Source organism: Pollachius pollachius, assembly GCF_949987615.1.
Source record: "Pollachius pollachius genome assembly, chromosome: 3".
Lineage (NCBI taxonomy): Eukaryota > Metazoa > Chordata > Actinopteri > Gadiformes > Gadidae > Pollachius > Pollachius pollachius.
Window position 1 is genome coordinate 46,437,484 of NC_136936.1, and position 23,496 is coordinate 46,460,979.

A 23,496-nucleotide genomic window follows, 5' to 3' on the forward strand; every position below is an offset into this window, starting at 1 on the left:
GCAGCAGTACAATATAAACAGCAGTTACTCCGTGTCATCAGACACTGGACTTCGTTGAAATGTTATTAAATAAAGTGCCATGTTTTGAAATATGAGAAACTACTGCTAAAAATAATGCTGAGATCTATTTATATAAAATTATCAGTTATGTTGTTCAGCCTATATCGCCACAAGGGGGCCTCATTGCACAAAGACCTGTATTTACATCATCCTCGGTCGCTAATACTTGTTATTAAGTCACCCTTGTCAGTTGAATATCCTGTCGTGACAATATATTTATTACATGAGGCATACCTTATTCGTTTTTTATTTTGTATTTTACTGTTCAGAAAACACATCAGTCATCATAAAAATCATTAAAAAAAAGGCTCTACACGTCATGGCTGCTATAAGATGAAGTCAAATTATGTTGAGAATAAAAAATAAGAAATAAATAAATGGTGGCAATGTTAAAAGAGGAGCAAACAGACAGGTACATTATAATATAACTGGATCTATCCTGTCACCTGGTCCATGGAAATGGAGTATAATAATAATAAACATCACACATATCATCTAGCTTAAATTCAGATATAAAATAATCATAAAACACAACTACAAAGCATATGAGGACGCACAGAAAACCACATTGCCAGGTTGTCAGTTTGTCTATTGACTGTTATGTTCATTGATTGGCAGCAGGGGGCAGGGCAGAGCGGTTGTCAGGGGTCATCCCTCCGTCCATCCAGATCCTTAATGCCTGCTTCTTTCTGGTTAAAGGTCGGGAGGTGGGAGCCAATCCCAGGGAGGAAGCCTAAATGCATAGCACTCCAGTCAATCGCTTGGTCTGACGCACACACACACACACACACACACACACACACACACACACACACACACACACACAGACAGACAGACGCACACACACACACACACACACACACACACACATACACACACACAGACACACACATACACACACACAGACACACACACACGCACAGACAGACAGACAGACGCACACACACACACACACACACACACACACACACACACACACACACACACACACAGACAGACAGACGCACACACACACACACACACACACACACACACACACACACACACACACAGACAGACAGACACACACACACACACACACACACACACACACACACACACACACACACACAAATACACACACACAGACACACACATACACACACACAGACACACACACACGCACAGACACACATACGCACACGGACACACACAGACACGCATTCACGCAAACACACACACACACACATGCACACACACACGCAGACGCACACACACACACAAAAGCACGCTTCACACGCTTGCGCACAGACACTGTCTGTCTGGAAACCCGGAGACTCCGGGAGATTCCGGGTTCTCCAATTGAGCCAAACTTCGATGGACGAAGCCAGACTTCTACAACACATGGAGAACAACCGTCACACACAGGGAGAACAACCATTATACAGACTCCTACAAGGATCCTACGACTTGAATCCAACAAGCGTGTATCCTCATATATAGAACTCCTGGTCCTCCTCCAGCTCATCGCCCAGCACTTTGAGCGGCACGTGCTCCACCGACCCGCCCAGACTGTTGGAGCTGTCCCATTGGCTGAGGGAGACGTCACTCGGGGAGGTGGTGCCGCCGGTGGACGCCGTGTTGAAGCAGAGCGAGCTCTGAGGGCGCGCCGGCGTCCTGATCCACGCCGACGGTGTGCTCTTCACCGATAGGCTGCTAGTTCTGACGGGGACGCGGGGCCGGCCCGCCGCCCTTTTCACCGTGGCGAAGGCGTGGGCGTGGGGGGGGGGGCGGGCCGGGGGAGAGGCAGCGGCCCGCCTCCTCAGACGAAGCGGAGGATGGCCGCACGTACGCCGACACCACGCTGAGGTCGGCCCCGCCCCCGCCCGCCGCCGCCGCCGTGGCGTCCACCTGGTGGCCCGTGTCCACGTCCGTCTCCTCGGCGCCCACCAGAGCGTCCAGGTTGAGGCGGAACGCGGGGACGAGGGGCGAGCTACAGGGGGGGAGGAGGGGCTGGCGGGGGGTCCGGCCGCGGTGGGCGGGGCCGGAGGCGGGGGAGGAGCAGGTGGAGCGGGAGGAGCCGGCCCCGGGGCCCGGGGTGGGCAGGGAGTAGAGCGAGCCCGAGCGCTGGCTCCGCCACTGGGACCTCCAGGCCTCCGGGTGGCGGCGCTGCGCCCAGCGCTGCTCCTCCTCCTCGTCGTCGTCGTCGTCGTCGTCGCCTTCGTCTTCCTCGTCGCCCTCCTCTTCGCCCTCCTTGTCCAGCTCCTCGCAGGCCAGCGGCAGCGAGCTGTACGACTGGTTCTGCGCCCGGCAGCGCGACGCCGTGCGGTGCAGGCGCCGGTTGCGGTAAGGGGCGGAGCTACGGGTGAAGGTGGAGGGCGCGGAGAGTGAGTCCATGGCGGAGTGGGAGGAGTCTTGTCTGCGCTTGAAGCGAGCGCCCTGGACCTACGAAAGACAAGAGAGACAAGACTGTTTAAAGAGGGACCAGAAGGGCGGACTAATGCGTAAGGAGCTGCTGTTGTGCGTTAACGTGCAGGGCTGAGGGTATTTTTCAGTTCCTCGCTTTTAAATTCAAGACATGTCGTGCGTGTGGTCGTATAGAAGGGGGGTTAGTGGGGGGGGGGGGGGGGGGGGGGAGGAAAACCAAGGTTTCTGGTCTGTTAGGGTGGTGAAATATGAAGTCTCTCGGGACTGAGGCCCACACCACATCCAAAACTATTAACCACACACACACACACACACAGGGACACACATATACACACACACACACACTCACGTCAACCAGACACACACTCCCTCAGGCCTTCACTCAACATAAGGGGTTCTCACACGCAACGTATATCCAGACGGGTGAGAGAGAGTATGGGGGGGTGTGTGGGGACCCTGGGGTCCACAGAGAGGGGGGCCTCATGTTCTCTGGCCCCGCCAGACAGTTTATGAATCAAATGTGCACAGCTGGGGAAGGCATCAGCGTCCCGTCCCGACCGGTCCCACACGGGTCACACCTCCCGAGTTGTGTACCTGAGCAGTCCCAAATCCCCCCCAACCCCCCCCCCCCCCCCGCCTTTTTCCCCATCTTTTCATTCAAATAAGGCCTTATTGTTATTGCCAGAATCTTAAAGCCAAATTTCCACTCTCAAAAAAGAAAAGACCTAGGTCTGAAAAACTCATAACAGAAGAGAGTGGAGAGGAGTTAACGTTCTCGGGACAGGCGGACGCGATGGTTTACATAAAGAGCCTGTCAGCATCATTGGAAGAGACCAGAGCAGGCCCTGAGGTGTGTCCCCAGTCCCTTCCTGTCCCCAGCTCATCAACCAGCCTCCCAACTCTACATCCTCCAACACTCCGATGGTCACCCCCTGGGGTCACTCTCTCGCCCTTCGTCTGTCGCTCCCTCTCTGCGTGATTTTCTCTGTGTGTCCATTTCTCTCTTGAGATCTTCGCTCTCTTTTTCTCTCTCTCTCCCTGTCTCTTTCTCTTTCTTTTTCTCTTCCTCCCTCTGTCGCTCTCTCTCTCTCTGTCTCTGTCGCTCTCTCTCTCTCTGTCTCTGTCTCTCTCTCTTTCTCTCTCTCTCTCTGTCTCTCTCTCTCTCTCTGTCTCTGTCACTCTCTCTCTCTCTGTCTCTCTCTGTCTCTCTGTCTCTCTCTCTCTCCCCCTTCAGGTTAGGATAACCCTTACTTTGGCCGTCCACAACATCAATGACAATGTGGGGGTCCCTCCGGGCCTCTCGGAGGGACCCCCACATTGTCATCGTTGTTGTGGACGGCAAAAGTAACAGCTCCTCTGTGACTCTATGACTTTAGTACATTGCCGCATGTTGGGGACTGCTGGAAGTGAAGTGGAACGCTACAGTGGGAGTGCTCACAGGCCTCTCCACTACCACTGTGGTTTATCACTGTCCCTCTGTTGCAGTTAAACAGTCAGCCCAGCCAAAGAAACTCCATTAGACAGTTTTCCAAGAGTGAATAGGCAGATGTGAGGCCTCGGAAATGTTCTGCTTACTAAGATCATTTTTTAACTAAAATGATCTGATATATGCACGACGAAAACACCCCATACACCACAGCAGACCGAAATTGCACTTAATAAATACAAAATGTATGCGTAAACGATAAAGATGGATGAGTTTCTGAGCTAAAAACGTTTTAATTGGTGTTGAAGTGAAAGCAACTCTTAGTACCACCAAAAGAAAAACCTGTTGCCTTTCCTTTGCTCGGTTAAGACCCTGATTGTGTCCCTGGCCACGCTCGGTCCTGTTCCTGCGTTTCCTTCATGGGAAGAGGGTGGGTGGGCGAACCTGAGAGGGGATTTGAGAGGCGATTCATTCACTTCTCCCCTTTGTTCCCTGCCGCCCTTTCAGAGTCTGTTTCTGATAAGGGTGCACTTCTTTGTCAGTGATATGTGAGGTGTGTGGTGAAGTGTGAGAGAGTGAGAGAGTGTGTGTGTGTGAGTGCGAGTGAAGAGGAAAGACCAAAGCAAGCGTGTGAGAGTGTGAGACCAAGATTGTTCACAAGAATTCGTCCACTCTCCTTGGGTTGTTGTGTTGTCTGCTTCTCCTCTCGCCTGACCTCTCTTTGCCTCTTACTCTGCGGTGAAAAGAGCGGCAATGTGTGTGATTGTGTGTGTGGCTGTGGTTGTGTGCGTGTTTGTGTGTCTGTGTATACTTATCTCTTGCACAGGAAAGAAAGGAAAGGACAGCCGAACGGCCTGTGATTACTGTCACCCGGCGAGGATGTGATTTAGAGCTTCCATGACACTTGAGAAAGGCCAGGCAATGGCAGAAGAAGGGCAGGTGTGTGTGGACGTGCGCATTTGTTTGTGTGTGTGTGTGTGTGTGTTGGAGTTTGTAGGTGTGTGTGTGTGTGTGTGTGTGTGTGTGTGTGTGCGTGTGTGTTATATCACAGGTCTGTACATCTCCTATTTGTTTTTGTCTACAAATACACTTCTGTTATTAGGAGAAAAATGTAATCTCCTTTGATTATTTTGTCATTCCACTTCCTCCAGTAAACTTGGAGGTGGATGAAAACGTTTGCAAGAAGTCAGCATCCTCCGGGGCTGTTAATGAGCAGCAGTAACGACAGCAGGGGCTTCTGGGTAATGAGGCTGTTGACGTGGACGCGACCAGACGCCTCTACTCTCTCTTGAGTCTGGCTTATTCTGGGATGTAGGCCAGGTGCTGCTGACCTGTCATTAGGAACTAACTCTCCACCGGACAGACAGACCTATAATAAGCACCTGATTCATTCAACACTGTCGGCAATGTGAATGCATAGAGGTTAGAACCACAATAAGGACTCAATCTTGCCCTACAAGTAGCTTAGAATTGTTCCAATCTTAGTGAAACACTGCATTTCCTGGAAATCCCAGTTGCGTAGGTCATGCTCATTACTAATACAAGTAAGTTTAACAAGAATTAGGCTTTTTTTTCGTCTTTGATTAGGAAGCCTGACTTTACAGTTACAAGCTACATTGAAGCAGCTTGCTGTGTGGAACCAGGTGGCAGATTAAGCGACGTGCATATGGTGCATTGCCACTACAGATTAGCCCATTGTTGCTCCAATCGCAGTGATGGACCCAGCTCATCGGCTTGTAGTCACTAGTGATCTAACCCTCGCTCTCTGAGAGGGGAGCATGGTGCGTGCGTGTGTGTGTGTGTGTGTGTGTGTGTGTGTGTGTGTGTGTGTGTGTTTATGTGTATGTGTATATGTGTGTGTGTGTGTCTGTGTGTGTGTGTGTGCGTGTATGTGTGTGTGTGTCTTTATGTGTTTGGGTTTATGTGTGTGTGTATTTGTGTGTATGTGTCTTTATGTGTATGTATGTGTCTCTATGTGCGTGTGTGTGTGTATGTGTGTGGGGGGGGTGTGTGTGTGTGTGTGTGTGAGTGTGTGTGTTTGTGCATGTGTACAAGGCATTACTTGGGGAAAGTACTCGCCATGTGCAAAATGATGGATGGCTGATTTGATGGAGGCATGGAAAAAATGGATGCATGAACGAAGGATGGATGGAAGACGGATGGCTGAATGATAGAAGTATTGATGGATGGATAGCAAGATAAATGGATGAACGATAACATGATCTGTGGTTGGATCAATCGTGGATGGAAGGACGGGTGGAGGGATGAATGTCAATATAAGTATGGATGGACGTATGGATGGATGGTTGGTTGGATGGACGGATGGATGGATTGATGGATGGTGGATGGATGGATGGTTAACCGGGGCTGGTAGGGGAACAGGGTTCAACGTTCAAACGGGAGTCTGAATGGTTCTTTTGTGTCCGGTGAGAGCTTGTTATTTCTGGACGAGGCATCCATTTCATTCGCTTCTATGAACCTGCCTGCGTGTGGTGGGAACTCATGAGATCTTGCTCGCTCTCTCTCTCTCTCTCTCTCTCTCTCTCTCTCTCTCTCTCTCTCTCTCTCTCTCTCTCTCTCTCTCTCTCTTTCCTCTTTTCCCTCTCATTCACACTTTTCTACAAGTAAATAGATAAACACAGACGAACAGGACAGGGCCGGGCCCACTCACACATGTGGTGAACTCTTTGTGGTTTCTCCGTCCTGCCAAATCCTTGTGTGTTTATGGGTGTGTGTCCACTTAAACATGTGTTTATGTGTGTCGGTGTGTGGTTGTTTGCAAGTATGCTTAGTGTGCTTTTGTGTATAAATGTGTGCGTGTGTGTGTGTGTGTGTGTGTGTGCATATGACTGCATTCTTTGTACATGCACACTGTGCTTTTGTATATATTGTTGTATACGTGTGTGTATGTGCGTGGTTATATGTATGTCTGCGTGTGTATGAAAATATGTGAGCGTAAATGTATATGGTGTGTGTGTTTCTATGTATAAATGTGTGTGTAATTGTGTGTGTATGAATATATGTATGCATAGGCATACTTGAATGTGAGGGCGTGTTTGAGTGTGTGTGTGTGAGTGCATCTGTATATGATTTCGAAAAGATTTAAGATCAAGTCAAAACAGCCCGATCACATTTCTCCTGCTGATGCAGTTGTTTACCATGTCTATTTGCTGCGTATACAAATTCCACCTCTGACAGCTTCAATCTAAGTTCATATGCTTAGTGTATATGCAACAAAAAAAAAGAGAAAACCTTTTTCGCTTGGACTAAGCAGACTACAGAGTTCCCCCTGCGCTAGAAGTTTATTGGCCTACGTTATCATCCATGTCTAAAAGCGAGGGAAAAAGCTATCCATGAAACCAGAACACTTTTGGCTGCATCTCATTGGCTCAACTTCACTTGCAGGTTTTAGGCATAAACAATTCTTCCTGAAGCGTCCTTGTTGATGGGTTTACCAGACTTCCATCATACATTGACATCAAACTGCATGCATGATGTAGTCCGACGGGCAAGCTACTTGAAGGACAGGAAATGACACGTCTTGACACAACACAGGGGTCAGGAGTCGGGGGGAGTTCTCGGGGGGGGGGGGGGGGGCGTCCTCGTCTCACCTGCAGGAGGATCTTGTTCCCGTCGTAGTCCTCCGTCTGCCATCGCACGGGGCTGATGGGGCTGCAGGGCTGGGGCAGCAGCGGCACCAGGGACCCCACGTCCCGCACGCGGATCTCCACCACGGCCGAGTGGGCTCTGGCCGGGCTCTGGCCCCGCAGCAGCCTCTTGAAGGACAGCTGGATCTCCGTGTCGGGGTTGGCGTACACCACGAAGAAGCAGAAGTCCTCCTTCTTCTGTGCCGGCCGCCGCTGCAGCAGCAGCCGGTACAGCCGCACCATGTCGCCGTAGTTGTCGTGGCGACAGTACACGGTGAAGCGCACGATCTCCTTGCCGTAGTGCACCTGCCGCACCGCCCACAGCGGCGTTCCGGGCGCCAGCGTGAAGAAGTCCTGGCTGCAGGGCGCCAGCGTCAGCACGCGGCGCCCGTCCCCGCCCCGGCTCACCTTCTCCGAGTGGTGGTAGCGCCAGGGCGGGCGCTGGAGGGCGCGGTGCAGCGAGGCCGTCTGCTCGCCGCCGTAGCCGCCGCCATCGCCGCCGCCGTTGTCACGTGACTCCCGCAGGAAGAGGATGACGGCGAGGGAGGGCTGGCAGGCGTCGTTCTCCTCGTGGCGGCGCCGGTTGGCGGAGCGGGACCGCGGCGAGGACGCGCGCTCGGACACGCGGAAGAGCTGCAGCTCGGGGTGCACCCAGGCCAGGGCGGCGTCGGCGGCGTGCTGGAGGTGCTTGCCCTGGCCGGCGTCGGCGATCAGGTGCACGCTGACCAGGAAGGGGTCCTGGAGCTCGCCCATCGAGAGGTCACCTGTGGGTGTGAGGAGAGAGAAAGAGAGAGAGAGAGAGAGATAGAGGGAGCGAGAGAGAGAGAGAGAGACAGACAGACAGTCAGGGCCAGAGCGAGAGAGAGAGACAAAGAGAGAGAGTGTCAAGTCCCAACACCAAGTGCACGAGAAAAAGTAGGGTGGGGTAGAGTTGGGGCTAGGTGTGGTAGGAGTTGGGTGAAGGAGTTACAAGACTGTATGAAATATACTGTTGCAATTTGAGAGCACAGTAAAACCCCAAAAAACGTAAACACTGCACCTCTTGGCTCATAATTCTCTCTCCCTCCTCCTTTCCTTCTCCTCCCAAAGCCAGATCCCCCTCCCTGTTTCTCTCCATCCGCTTCACCTCTCAAAATCCAACTCTTGACATCTCTCCCTCCTTTCTCTCTCCCTCTCTCTCTCCCTCCCCCTCTCTCTCTCCCTCTCTCTCCCTCTCTCTCCCTCTCTCTCTCTCTCCCTCCTTTCTCTCTCCCTCTCTCTCTCCCTCCCCCTCTCTCTCTCCCTCTCTCTCCCTCTCTCTCTCCCTCCCCCCTCTCTCTCTCCCTCTCTCTCCCTCTCTCTCCCTCTCTCTCCCTCTCTTTCGCTCCCTCTCTCTCCCCCCTCTCTCTCTCTCCCTGTCTCTCCCTCTCTCTCTCCTTCATCCAGGTCCATGATGCGAGGCAGCCTTCAGACCACCCCCTCATTAAAGCCATTAGCGGGGTCATTAGCGGCCCTCCCAGGAGGAATGTCCCGGGCCCACAGCGGGGGGCTCCCCACCAAGGTGCAGGGCCTCCCCCTGAACCGGTGACCCGGGAGGCTAGGTCCGCCGCAGACCTGGGGCTGGGAGGGGGTTGGGGGTCCGGTGGTAGTAGTATAGCCAACTCACAGTGTGGTGTAGATACTAGCATTGACGTTCAGTCATGTGTACTGTTAGTGTTATTGCCTATAGGTCAGGGGTTCGCAAACTGAGATTGTCGGCACATTTTGATGCATCGGTATATGTTCGCATGCATATGCGCTCTACTTTGTTTCGTTTGTATGCCATTCACATGCTTAAAGGCTGAAAAGCTTGAAGGAAAAAAACTCAATGGAAATTGTCTCTCTTTTTAATGTATTCCTTTATTTTTATCTATTTATATGTATTCAATATTTCACAGCGCAGTTGTACTGGCAAATACAGTTCTGTACCCATACATTTTTTTCGCAGTACATTTGTACTGTCAGATACAGATGTGTACCCACAAAAGGTGTTTGTGGGTCGTTGGTGAAAGGTACCACTACAGCTGGGTCCCCTCATTACGAAAGGTCTGGGAACCTGTGTCACGGCTTACGCAGACTCCCACAGTATCAAGCTAGTATCTTGCTGTTTTCCCCCATTCTCTGATTTTGTCTTTGGGGAGGGGGGGCCGGGGAACTCTCCCCTACGCTCTCTCTGTCTCCCGCTACACTCCGGGGGCTTGTCCCAGTTGGAGCCCTGAGGCCTGGAGAGCTGGCTGCTTCTCAGGGGCCACGTTATTCTAGGACAGAGCACGGCTTTCTAGTCTCCAGCTCTGGGGACAGGGGGTTCGTCTCCCCGGTCGCAGCGGCCTTGGCACGAGCACAGCTGTAGCGCGTAAAGAGCAAACTACCCCCAGACACACACACGCACACGCACATGCACACACACAAAAGCAGACACACACACACAGGCACACACAGAGGCACACGCACACACACAAAAGCAGACACACACACAGGCACACACACTAACAGACACACACACACACGCGCACGGTACACACACACACACACACACACAAAAGCAGACACACACACAGGCACACACACTAACAGACACACACACTCACGCGCACGGTACACACACACACACACACACATGTTGAGATCGTGTTACAAGAAAAAGTGTTTCTTGGTGCGGTGGCTTATGTAAGGGGTGAAATGTCACTCGCCCGCGCAGGCCGCTACGTTTCGTACGTTGTCAAAACAACGGTGTGGCGTAAGAAAAGGGAAAAAGCCCGCTATGAGGTCATCATGTACACATGAGCGCTGTCCGGGCCTCAGTGTCTCACGGGGTCTGGGACGCTAACAAACTGTCCCACTTGAGGAGGAGCAGCCTCTTAACGTCTGCCTGGTCTCATTAGCATCACGGTCGTCCGTCTTGACGACTAAACGGCCGAGGCTGGGATAAAGAGGGGTTTAGAGTTTACCACACATGCGCATACACTCACACACTCCCCCCCCTTCCACCCAACACTGAGAAAAAGACCAGAAGTACACACTCTCTCTGTTGGGACACACACACGCGCACGCACGCAAGCACGCACACACTCAAGCAGGCACACAAACGCACACACACAAAAGCACACACACACAGACACAGATAAAGATAAACAGTATTACACCAACAAATTACTTAAAAAACCTATTTACCTAAAAACACACACATACTTATACACTCATATGTATAAATACACAGGCATACACATACTTACACCTCCTTTTAAAATATCATAGACTGTTGGGAAGCCAAGGATAAAGAAAGATCTTGGTATGTTTCACAAACCTTGCCACAGACATGGCTCGCCACAGACACACACACACCCATTCAGACATGCACATAAACACAAACACACAGACATACACATAAACACACACACACAAACACATAAGGACAAACACACACGCACACACACACACACACACACACACACACACACACACACACACACACACACATACAGGGCAGCACAACCAGTTATTCTCCTCCAATTAGATTCTCCGTAACCCCTGACTGGTCAGTAGAACACTTAAACACGAGGATAATTAGGATCTAGTACACAGTATTTATCACTAGAACAGTCACTTGTTCACTCAGGTCTTCTGGGAAACCAAATAACCATCTATATGTTTGCGTTACCGTGAACACAAGCCAACAGGCATTCTGACTGATACTGACTGTTACTAGTGCTACTTGTATTCCACGATCAAAGTGTAATAAAAATCGACAAGTAAGTGCCTGGGATTATTCTAAAACAATGCAAGTGAAACTATTTAAAACTTGACTCAATATATGTGTGTGTGTGCGTGTGTGTGAGTGTGCGTATGTGTGACTGTGTGCGTGTGTGCGTGAGTGCGTGTGTGTGTGGGTGCATGTGAGTGTGTGTGTGTGTGTGTGTAGATGTACATAAACCTGTGTCAAACAACGTTGTGAAGGCGGATTGTGCAGTCGGTTTAGAGACTAATAAATGACAGATTAAGTGAGGGGGGGGGGGGGGGGGGGGGGGGCATGGACACTGTGTTTAATACCCTGCGCTTCTAATCTCCTAATCCATTCGCTGCTTCACCTCCGAGGTGAGGCTGGGGCTCTGCCCGGGCGGTAAATGTTTCCGCCGCAGTAATAGCGCGGTATCAGGCTTCCCGTGGTACTGATACTGTAAATGTCTAGTAAACGGCCACACAATTTGCTGCGCGCAAAGATGCTGTTATGATAGGTGTGCTGCTGCTCCCGCTCGTGACTTGCACGAGACAAATCCTCTCCCAAAGTCCCGTCTATTTTCGAAAGACTCATATTTCAATAATCACATGTTATTTATAATACATGACACTATATAAATTTTGTAAATTGCTTTACATAATATGAGAACCACTTCTATTATTAGAGCTACTACTGTGCTAGATTGCTCCTACTATTACGTTCAATCCATCAGTAGCCTATCATCTACACCACCACCACCACATTAGATGCATATACATTCAGGGCATTTAGCAGACCCTTTTATCCAAAGCGACCTTCATGCACACATTCACTCACAGACAGCGGAGTCAACCATGCAAGGCGACAGCCAGCTTGGAGCAGTTAGGGTGAGGTGTCTTGCTCAGTGATACCTCAGCACTCCTGGTGATCTAACTAATAACCTTCCGGTTACAAGTCAACCCGCTCTACCTCCTGAGCAAAGTCTTGGCTGGTAAAGTACTGCAGGGCAGGTCATCGTATACAACAGCCCTTATTACAATATGAATACACTATAGAGCCGTGCGCTATTACTCTATGCACTTTATGCTCATCAGGAAAGGTGGGACGCTTGTGTGGCTTAAAGGCCCAGAGAGACGCTTTCATTGTTTTCTTTTACATTCAGAAACACAGTCCGGTTGTGTCCCATCTCATCATGAGCTTCACAAGGAGACAGATGAACACTTTAACTTGAATGCAGACCTAAGTAGTAGAAGAGGTATGCTGGAATGAATTTTGACTTGAGTTTTCGCATCAATCATGGTTTATTACGTGAAACTGAAGCAAAAGTAACCCAGGCTTTAGGATTGAACTCTTGAACAGGCATTAGTGTAACATACACAATGCAAAATAACTGAGCTTACAACAGAGCTTTCCCCCACAATCGCTGCCAAACTCACAACCATTAGCATTGATTTTTTAATGTGGAGATAATTCATTGCACCTTACTTTCTGGCCCTTACATGTGACAGCGATTAGCAGTAAAAACTCTGCGGTTTGTTGGCATTTAAATGTGTGTGTGTGTGTGTGTGTGTGTGTGTGTATGTGTGTGTGTGGGTGCCTGTGTGTGTGTGCGTGTGTGTGTGTGCGTGTGTGTGTGTGCGTGTGTGTGTGTGTGTGTGTGTGTGTGTGTGTGTGTGTGTGAGTGCTGTAGTCACAGCTCTAGCCAGTTTGGCCCTGGATGTAACTCAAAACAACCAAGAGGGGAAACTCAATATGCGGCGCACTCTTTTTTTTTCCTGTCTGATCCATAACTCCAAAAACAAAGAAAAGAAAAAAGAAGGGAAAAAAAGCTGTAGGTTCCAACAATAACACGCCATTTTGACTGATTCTCAGTGAATTATAATGTAATGGTTAGCTTGAGCTGTTTTCGCTCTTATTTCATAATTTGCACTTCAATAACGGCCATGGGTGCCCACACACGCCTTTTGTGGTTCGGGCCCCACACACAAACCCTACGGCTGTGTTTTTCCAGGTGAAACCATTACACGTTATCGCCAACTGTGGTGCACAACAAACACGCCTTTAAGGATAAGGAGAAGGGTCTTTCATCTAAGTTATTGCAGGCATGATTTCAGCCTTAAAAATGCTCGAGACTTAAATGTCACTTGGGTGAAAACACACCCAAGACCAGACTAAAGAATGTCTTAACATCACGACATAAAACTCACAAGAAAACACACAACTCAGCCGGTTTAGAAACTTAAAGTACTGTAAAAATAAACACACGTTACACTTTACATGACAGCCAGAGAGAAAGGGGCACATAGATCATAGCGATCCATGAAACCAATCGGAGTAGCGCGACTGACAACCATATACCTCAGACAAATGAGCCACCTTGGACCTCTTCCAGTTGACCTTGGGCAAGAGGAAACTGTCTTGATATAAGTGCATCTGTCTACAGAGTCTGTTTGAGTGATTCTATACACAAGCGAGCGTAGACACACACGCACACCCCACAAGCATGCGTCACGGTGACACAATACAAATGGGCCGAGCCCAGCTAGGCCGCTGCGCTGCGGCAATGAAGCCATTAAGATCGAGCACGAAGCAGCGTGTTTTGCTGGGCTCAGGGCCTTCTCCCCAAACCTGGAGAGAACACACATTTGGAAATGCTTAATCCACAGGGCCTATGCCATAGGCTGCAGCTCGTGTGTCCCTCTCAATGGGAGTAGAGTGTGTGTGTGTGTGTGTGTGTGTGTGTGTGTGTGTGTGTGTGTGTGTGTGTGTGTGTGTCGTGGGAGAAGGTGGTGTGTATCTGTATACGTATGTGCATGTGTGCATTGAGTTCATTCATGTCTGTGTCTGGCACTGTAGCAAAGATACGATCGCACATTTATACTGACAATGAGAGTGTGTGTGTGTCTGTGTCTTCTATATTCCTATAATCAGCATATCTGTGTGTTTGTATGAGTGTGTACATTAAGCTGTGTGCGTGTGTGTGTGTGATTGTGCATGCGCGTGTGTGTGTTGGTGAGAGGCAGGTATTACTGCCCCCGGGGTGGTCTAACAGCCCCATAAGGAGCTGTTTAACTGCACTGGGCTGAAAAGGGACTTTGGCCAGCGATTACAGCTAAAGAGTTTTATTTGTGCCTTTTTTTCCTTCCTCCTGTGTAAAAAGATCCTCATCAGTCCTTGTTTTTAAAGCTTAGAAGTGCGTCATGTTTGGAAGTAGCCCAGTCTTACTTCTATAACTTCCATCAAGCACAGACTGCCCCAGCAGAAGAAAAGATTGGCTGTGTTTGTGTGAGCAGCATCAAACCAATGAGGGTAATGGATACCACGTCATTATCCCACACGCACGCAAACACAGACACACACGCTCGCATACTCCTCAAATTCAGGAGGAACGTGTGATCATGTCTTTTGTGCGTGTGTCAGCTTACATAGCGTGTTTACCCCGTCCACCGCCGTACAGCGTCTGCACCGCGTTAGCCGGCCCGCTCCAATCACAGCCAACCCTCAGACCCTCGCCACATCAACGTCAACCTCGATGGATCTGTTTCCTTTACAAGGTAGGCGCCCCCCCCCCCCCCCCCCCCCCTCACCGCAGCCTCTCCATCAGCCGCGGACACACACACACACTCACACACACACACACACACACACACACACAGAAACACATTCACATTCACACACACACACACACAGTAACACACATTCACTTTCACATTCACACACACACACACACACACACATGCACAGACGCAAACACACAAACACAAACTCTAGCAAAGTAAGACAAATCCTCCATTCCTTCTTCCTGCGCGGTAAACCGCGCAGGAAGAAGGAATGGAGGATTTGTCTTACTTTGCTGGAAAGAGGGGGGAAAGAAACTGAGTTTTCACAGCTCGCAGTGCACATGTGTTCCTGCTGCTACTAATCTGCTGTTCTGTCCTCCGCCAAAACAGTAAGAGCAAAGAGAAGGGGGGGGGGGGGGGGGGGGGGAGGTGTTATTGGATGCGCATCTAGAGGCTGGCGAGCGTTGCTCATTGTGGCAGGGACTCATCTTTTAAAAACCCTGGTGACAAAAAGGCGCACAGATGTTTGCAATTAGAGATGTCATCAAGCACGGCCTGCAGATATTGCGCGTTTGGGGGTGATTGAGGGTGTGTGTGTGTGTGTGTGTGTGTGTGTGTGTGTGTGTGTGTGTGTGTGTGTGTGTGTGTGTGTGTGTGTGTGTGTGTGTGTGTGTGTGTGTGTGTGTGTGTGTGTGCGTGTGTGTGTGTGTGTGTGGGTGCGTGTACGGTTTGGGGGGGTGGTTGTCATCAGGAATCCATCTGGATGTGACAGACATCTTCTTGAAAGATACAGGCGTCTTTGGTAAAGATACAGGCGTCTTTGGTCTTTGGGGGGGGGGGGGGGCCTTTATTGGTATGATCTCCTAACCTCGTAATAGAGGATTTATTATCAAGGCTTCGTCTGCTTGTTGTCTCTACGTTTTATATCTGTTTTCTTGACCACTGGAGACCTGTTCAGTTTTTAATTTAGGACAAGAATAAACCATCCCATATAACCCTGAGTATAATGCTTTTGTCTGTGTGTGTGTGTGTGTGTGTGTGTGTGTGTGTGTGTGTGTGTGTGTGTGTGTCTCATATCATTGTGTTGTTGAAGGCTGACCCCAAAGTTATTTAAAATGTCCCTCCCATTGGCCCTCAAGGATTCATTATTCTGGCATGAGTGGCCCCTTCTCAGAGAGAGAGAGAGAGAGAGAGAGAGAGAGAGAGAGAGAGGGGGGGGGGGGGGAGCGAGAGAGAGACTGACAGACAGACAGACAGACAGAGAGGGAGAGGGGCCGGTGGGAAGCAGTGTCAGAGGTCACCTGGGTTGAGTGAATCTGAGCTCCCGGACCAATAGAAAAGAGAGTTTGTGTGATTAAGTGTTTGGCGAGGGGCTCCGTTGTGGCCCCTTAAATCAAGAGGTACTTTCTGCCGTTGCTATTGTCTACGCCTGTACACCCAGGAAGAGGCTGTGTTCGCCAGCTGTAGACTGCATTAAAAAGAGGGCTTAGTAGCTCACCAGAACAACTATGTGGATGGTAACAAGCAGCAGCCATATTCATACCAAAACAAACAAAAAAACAAAGATTACTACCCACAGCTTTTAGGCCTTGGTAGTAATCTATAGATTGCAACGGAGGACTTGTGGTCAGACCGTTCCCAGACTGTCCTGTATTTCAAGGGCAGGTCAGTGGGATTACTTAACATGGCCTTGAGCAAGGCATTGAGAGATGAATGCCTTAGCCACTTGGCGTTCCCTCCACTCACCAGAAGCAACTGTTGAAGTCGTGTTTGTTTAACAGCAATGCCTACAAATCACCAACAGCTTACTGCTGAACATCCCCATGTGGCGATGTCTAGAACGAGGACCCTACTCGACGCTAAATGGGGCATGGGACCACTTGTTGTGTTGTAATATTGAACATTCAACAGACCTAACGTTTGTTTATGGAACAGCTGTGATAGCATGACCTGCCCAGAGTATCCATATAATCATATACTGATTATGGCTAGCTGAGACCAATTCCAATGCTAACAAGTAAGTGTCTTAACACAAAACAAAAAGAACAACCACAACTTTTGAACCACAAATGATTCAGCGGGAACAAAGCACCATTGTAAAGATATAATATAGACATTTAAGCTATTATCCTTCGTGATTATACAATATGTTATTGTTATTTGGATACAAGAATGAAGTAGATGTGTACATCCAGCAAATGACCATGAAAGCTGCATTCGACTCAGGGTTAGGATATATACGGCGGATCAAATGAGGCTGGAAGTTTAAATCCAGGGACCCTGCAATACTGTTATGTCTCCGGAGGGCTTAGGGCTGGGTTGGCCGAAGGGCAAAGGTCAGGGTTTGAAGCCACCTGTACAAACATGGCCGCTCTCTCTACCACAACTTATATATAGTAAATATAAATAGACACACACGTGGAGCAAGGGACATGGGTTTGGAGGTAAATGGCAGAATATTAAAAGAAAACACACATCTGAAAAGGGTGCTGTCGTTGCTCGTCCTCCGTGAAATGCCACCCACATAGCTTTGCACCACATTTAATAAAAGTAGGTAAAGCTGTGAGCCTGTGTGTGTGTTTGTGTAAGTGTGTGTGTCTGTGTGTGTTTGTGTGTGTGTGAGAGAAAGAGAGCGAGAGAGACATAGGGAAAGGGTGAGAGAGGAAGAGATAGTAAGTTACCGATGGAGAGGGGAACGAGAAGAGAGAAAGAGATAAAGTGAGCAAGAGAAGGAGTAAGATAGAGAGAGCATGTGTGTGACAGTCTTTTCTATCAAAAAATAGAAAAGACTAAATCATACTGAACACGCTCAAGGAGGCAGAAGCAGGTCACTGGCTGTGATCAAATCAAGGCAACCTCAAAAGTATTGTTCAGCAAGGTTGCTCACTAGCCGGCAGCGTTCTTAAGAGGGGTGATTTTGTGTGTGGAGTCTGGTGCAAAAAGGCCCACTACTGTGAAGGTAAGCAATGTACGTTCTTCTAGGTGGAAACTGGGAGTGTGCGCTCGTGTGTGCATCCGTGGTTCTGTGTGGTTCCCAGCACGTGTGTGTTTTCTGAATGCCTTTTGCGCCGTTTCACAACTGCCAAACATTTGTGTATGTGTGTGTTTGTGGATGTTTGTGTGTGTGTGTGTGTGTGCATGTTTGCTGTTTACATGTAATCCCAGTCAGACAATTTTTTGTTTTGACTGAGAGACCCAAGGAGAGACAACGGAGGACTGCCGCCGTTACTGCACAGGAAACTTTGGGCCAGGGGGGCCCGAAACACACTCCTGGTTCAACATGAGTGTGTGTGTGTGTGTGTGTGTGTGTGTGTGTGTGTGTGTGTGTGTGTGTGTGTGTGTGTAGAAGGGGATAACCTGACTTCCTGCAGAGCAGATTAATGGGGTAATATTGGACATAATCCTTCCATTGTGAATGGACCCCAGGCCCTTCCAGCAAGAGGTCAGGACCTTTTAAACACATACACACGCACACACTCAAACACACACATACACAAACGCACACACATGTATACACACACAGCCCCCCCCCCCAAAACAGACATATAAACACACACCAACACTCATCCACAGAAAAAGCCCTAATAGTGGTGTTTTAATGTAACTACACACTTTTATAGACCCCAGAGATAGACAACACTGAGATGAAGCCCATACAATCACCCAAACACCCAAACACCCAAACACACACACACACACACACACGCAAAAAAACACACACAAACACACACACCTTCAGCCAACCTACCCAGATTCCCCTCTTCCTCTATGCTAAGTAAAGGGAGACCAAATTTGAAATGTCAGTGGTTATTAGTGTGTGTGTGTGTGTGTGTGTGTGTGTGTGTGTGTGTGTGTGTATAATGTCTGCATGTGTTTACTTACTGCTCGCTGAGGACATGGGACTGTAATCAGACCTGCAGTACAGAAAGTCAGAGAGAGAGAGAGAGAGAGAGAGAGAGAGAGAGAGAGAGAGAGAGAGAGAGAGAGAGAGAGAGATAGAGAGAGAGAGAGAGAGAGAGAATCGGATCAGGATGGGAAACAGAAAGGAGACAAGAGTTTATATTATGGGGTGTAATGTGGATGAGGTAAAGGCTTACAGATGATTTCAAAGAGAGCACGTTAGGCTACATGTGGTTTTACAGTGAGAATAAGGGGTAGAGAGGACATACACACACATGTATGCACACACAAAAAATATATATAGTGACACAGACACAACACAGACACAATTTTACATACATGACACACTATTTATCCTGTAGACACAACAATACACAATTTGTTTTTATTAAGAAGGAATGGGATAGGGACGTGTTCTCTCTCCTATAAAAACAATCACACACACAACGCAGACATACGAGAACAAACACACACACACACGCGCACACACAAACACAGCCCAACCGCTGCTAAATTCCTGAGGCATTTACATGTTGGCATCATCTAAAGAAGACTAACTCGGCCCTATAGGAGTCAGCTGACCCGGGGACAACAGCGGCCCTGTCGCTAGGCTAACAGGGTCTGGCGGAACCAGGCAGGGAGGACAGCAAGAGCGACCGGAGGAGCAGGTCTGGTCCTCCTACCGCAGGAAGCTATTAATCACGCTAACACACTGTTCTGTTCCTAGTCCTGGGAAGAGGGAGAGAGAGAGAGAGAGAGAGAGAGAGAGAGAGAGAGAGAGAGAGAGAGAGAGGTAAAGAGAGGAGAGAGAGAGAGAGAGGTACAGAGAGGAGAGAGAGAGAGAGAGGTAGGAAGCATGAAGCCAATGACGTGTGGTTGAGCTCTGTTCTAACTCAAAATAAGTTACTGCTTGGAAGACTCAAACAGTAAAGAATGGCATGACAACAAATGGGATGTGGGGAGTGAGGGGCCGTACAGAAATCTGATTTATATACACATTGTTTTCTTTGTTTGCGGTGCACCTTGAGCCGCCTGACTTCCTGTCTTCTGTGTGATTTACAACCACGGGTCACACCTGACCTCATGGACAGCTATTGGCCACATTCCCTGGAGGAATGATGAGCTTCCTGGTAGAGGACTGTAAGATGAAGCTGTATGATCAAGGATCTTTGGTTGTACTCCACTTCAAACATGGTGTAGTGTGAGTTGAATTTAAGGGGAAGGACAGAACCTAAAGTAAGTAGGGATAGATGGAGAGGATAAAAACAAAGTGTAGACCTTTAGAGGCGAGATAGGAAAACATGGAGGGAATTCACCTCTCTCTCGCTCTCTTGCTCCTTCTCTCTGTCTCTCTGTCTTTCTTGTCTCTAACACTGCTTTCCACCAGCCTCTCTCTCTGTCTCTCTCTCTCGTCTCTCACACTGCTTTCGACGGCCTCTCTCTCCCTCTCTGTCTTCCTGTCTGTCTGTCTCTCTTTTCTTTCTGTCTCTCTCTCAGTCTAGTCCATCTCTCTCTCCCCTCCCTCGCTCTCACTCTCCTTCTCTCGCTCTCGTTCTTGCTCCCTTACTCTCTTGCTCTCTCTTTCTCTCTTGCTCTCTCTCTATATCTCTGGCACTCTATGGAAGCATGGAACAAAAAACACACACAGAGCACGAGGAGATGTGGAAGAATGAATGTGGGCTGGCATACAATGAGAGCGATAGCTCTCTGCGGCGTACTGAACGATTACACGACTGAGTGGTTGGGGGGGTCTCCACAGTCCACAGTGCAGAGATCGTGCAAGGGGCGAGATGGATAGTTTGTCTTATAGCTTTCTCTCGGGGAGAAGGCCAGGGATTGGCCTGCGTCCAGCTGCGGAAGCGCCTGTTAGTGTCTCGCTGGCTGTTGCCAGTCCACTGTCTGGCCGTGATGAGCACCGCCACGCAGTCTTGACTCCTTCATCTCCGTCCAAACATCATAAACATGGGCCGGGAACGAGACTGCATGCTGGAATTTGCAGCTTGCATATTTTATGTGTTGTAGTATAGTATAGGCAAAGGATCTATCAGAGGCTTCTGAGGTCATAAGTTATAGCTATTTATATATAAATATATATATATAAACAAGTATTACCCTGGTATTACCACATCATCAATACAGCTATTTTACTGTCCTAAAGCGAAAAGTTATACAAATTACATCTTTACAAGATTAAATACATTAATAGATGGAATACTCTCATACATTATTACTGTATCCAAAAACAACATTACATTACTTTACAATAAAGTATATCCTAAGTGACCAATGACTGAACCTAAACTTACATATGTTTTAAATCTATCACCACTGTTTGGAGAGTCCAAACTGTATGAAAACGGTGTGGAAAAAGGAAAACATAGCTTTCTCAACTGTATATCCATATTTTCTCACAGCCCCCGTAACCCAGTAAAACTCAAAGGTAGTAAAATATACTGCCTGGGCTAGAAATAGGAGGGAGGGGGAGGGATGGACGGAAAGTCAGAAAGAGAGAGAGGGAGAGAGAAAAGAGATAGAGAGAGAGAAAGAGAGAGAGAGAGAGAGGGAGAGGGAGAGAGAGACAGAGACAGCGAGAAAAAGAGAGAGAGCGAGTGATAGAGCAAGTGAGAGAACGATACAGAGAGAGAGAGAGAGAGAGAGAGAGAGAGAGAGAGAGGGAGAGGGAGAGAGAGACAGAGACAGCGAGAAAGAGAAAGAGAGAGCGAGTGATAGAGCAAGTGAGAGAACGATAGAGAGAGAGAGAGAGAGAGAGAGAGAGAGAGAGAGAGAGAGAGAGGGAGAGAAATAGAGAGACTGAGGCTCATACTAAATCTGACATCTGACGCATGATGAAGACATAGACACAACACAGCAATGGAAACCGTCAGGAAAGAGACTGCAGATAATAAGCTAGTACACAGGATGCCCTGTGGGCAGGTCGATACGGGGATGGGGAGCAGGGGATGCTTGTGGATTCCATAAGAGGATGTGACCTCGTAGGAACGACCACTCCCGGGTTATCAACAGCGACCATCTCTGCTTTTCCTTTGGACACACGGGTGCTGTTGTTTTTTCCACGATAGTCTAGATTCGGAATGTGTGCTTGTGTGTGTGTGTGCGTGTGCGTGTGCGTGTGTGTGTGTGTCTGTGTCTTTTCCAGTTTTCCTAAACATGCTGACATATGCCACGCTCACTACATGTGTGTGCACGTGTTACACCAACAGTACAAGCACCTGATTGCCGACCTTCATGTGCACAAAATCACACACACCCACACCCACACACCCACACACACACGCACACACACATATACACACACACACTCACACACATACACACTCAAGTACACACACGCACCCACACACATTCATGTGCACACACATAAACAAAATCACACACAGACACAAACACACACACACACACACACACACACACACACACACACACACACACACACACACATACTATTAGACCCTTTAACAGAAAACTATTTGTTGGTCCGGTTGAAAACCAAGGCCAAGGGAATTGGCAGGACAATGCAGGGTCGCCTAGGGATGGGCACACACACGCACACAGCGGATTGTGTTCCTACTACTACGACAGCAGAGCTAACGGTCACATACCGAAAGGATAACAGAGGGACATCTTTCCCTAGCAGCTGAAAACAAGAGTAAATAAGGCATTCATTAAACGTATTCATGTCTAAAACTAATCCAAATGCAGCATATTGATATGGAAAGAGCCAATATCATCAACTGTGTTATTGAGGAAGAAGACAGAACTTTCCACTGAAGCGAGATTACATATTTTGTCCCATATGTCAGTATCAAAGTTATATGTAAACCCAATTAATTACATGGCTGAATTCCAAGAACTGAAAGAACTCTTTCTAAGATAATTATGAATTGTAATTGTTTTGCATTGATAGTTATACACGACAAGCTAAGTACATGTGAAGTCAAAACCTTTTTAAATTGAGCTCTTATAATGTACCGATGCAAATCTCCGGAATCGCATTTAACGTGTTAATTTGCGCACGAAACGTTTGAGTTGACTGCACAGCTACGACTTAGATAGGATTTCAGAGATGCTATAAGGCTCACACAAAAACGTCCTACAGTAACTTAGGTCCCGCAAAGTGACTCACCCTCCGGTCTCTGCTCCGGAGTCCACCCAGTCATCCTCTGGCCGCTTTTTGTCCATCTTAAGAAATAATAAAAAACGATCTGGAGTGCATCGTATCAATGCGGGCAGGCGAAAACCGGGGCTGACTCAATAATCTCACAGGTTATGGAGAGACTAGGGGAAGAGTAATAGACTTCACATAGATCCTGCGTGGAGGTGTGGAATAGTAGCGGATCCGTGGATGTGGTGGAGCCCATCAACAGGCGGCTTCAGCCGGGCTGCGTCATCTAGCGCCTTCAGACTTAAGGGCGCAGTTTGGCGCCCCCATGCGTAGAAGTGAGGTATATCATCAACAATGCCTGGACAATTGACATACGTGACCATTAAAACATTGGACAGACGTAGTGAATTAATATCAAGGATAAAGCCAAAGATAGGAATATTAAAACGTTGATATTGATGGAACGTAAACGGTCAAACATACAGGAGACATTACCTATGACCATAGGTAATGTCCACAGGTTTTAATGAAACCACAGGTTTCTACTCATGCCTGATAGCAAGACAAAGCTGAACTCTCACTCTCATTTTATACATAAATACTTACGTGGATAGATTCATCAAATTATTTATTCAGGGAAA

The 23,496-nt window shown here is 48.5% G+C and overlaps 1 protein-coding gene across 1 annotated transcript; it reads right to left on the reverse strand.

Annotated features, from left to right (window-relative positions):
* Positions 1–1,532: 1,532 nt before the first annotated feature.
* Positions 1,533–23,111, reverse strand: fam124a (family with sequence similarity 124 member A; the record flags this gene model as incomplete). The annotated part of the gene is given in 6 exon segments (XM_079733158.1): positions 1,533–1,829; positions 1,831–2,484; positions 7,504–8,303; positions 18,715–18,746; positions 22,877–22,997; positions 23,000–23,111. Coding segments are annotated over 6 exon segments (2,016 nt in total).
* Between the last annotated feature and the right edge of the window lie 385 nt (positions 23,112–23,496).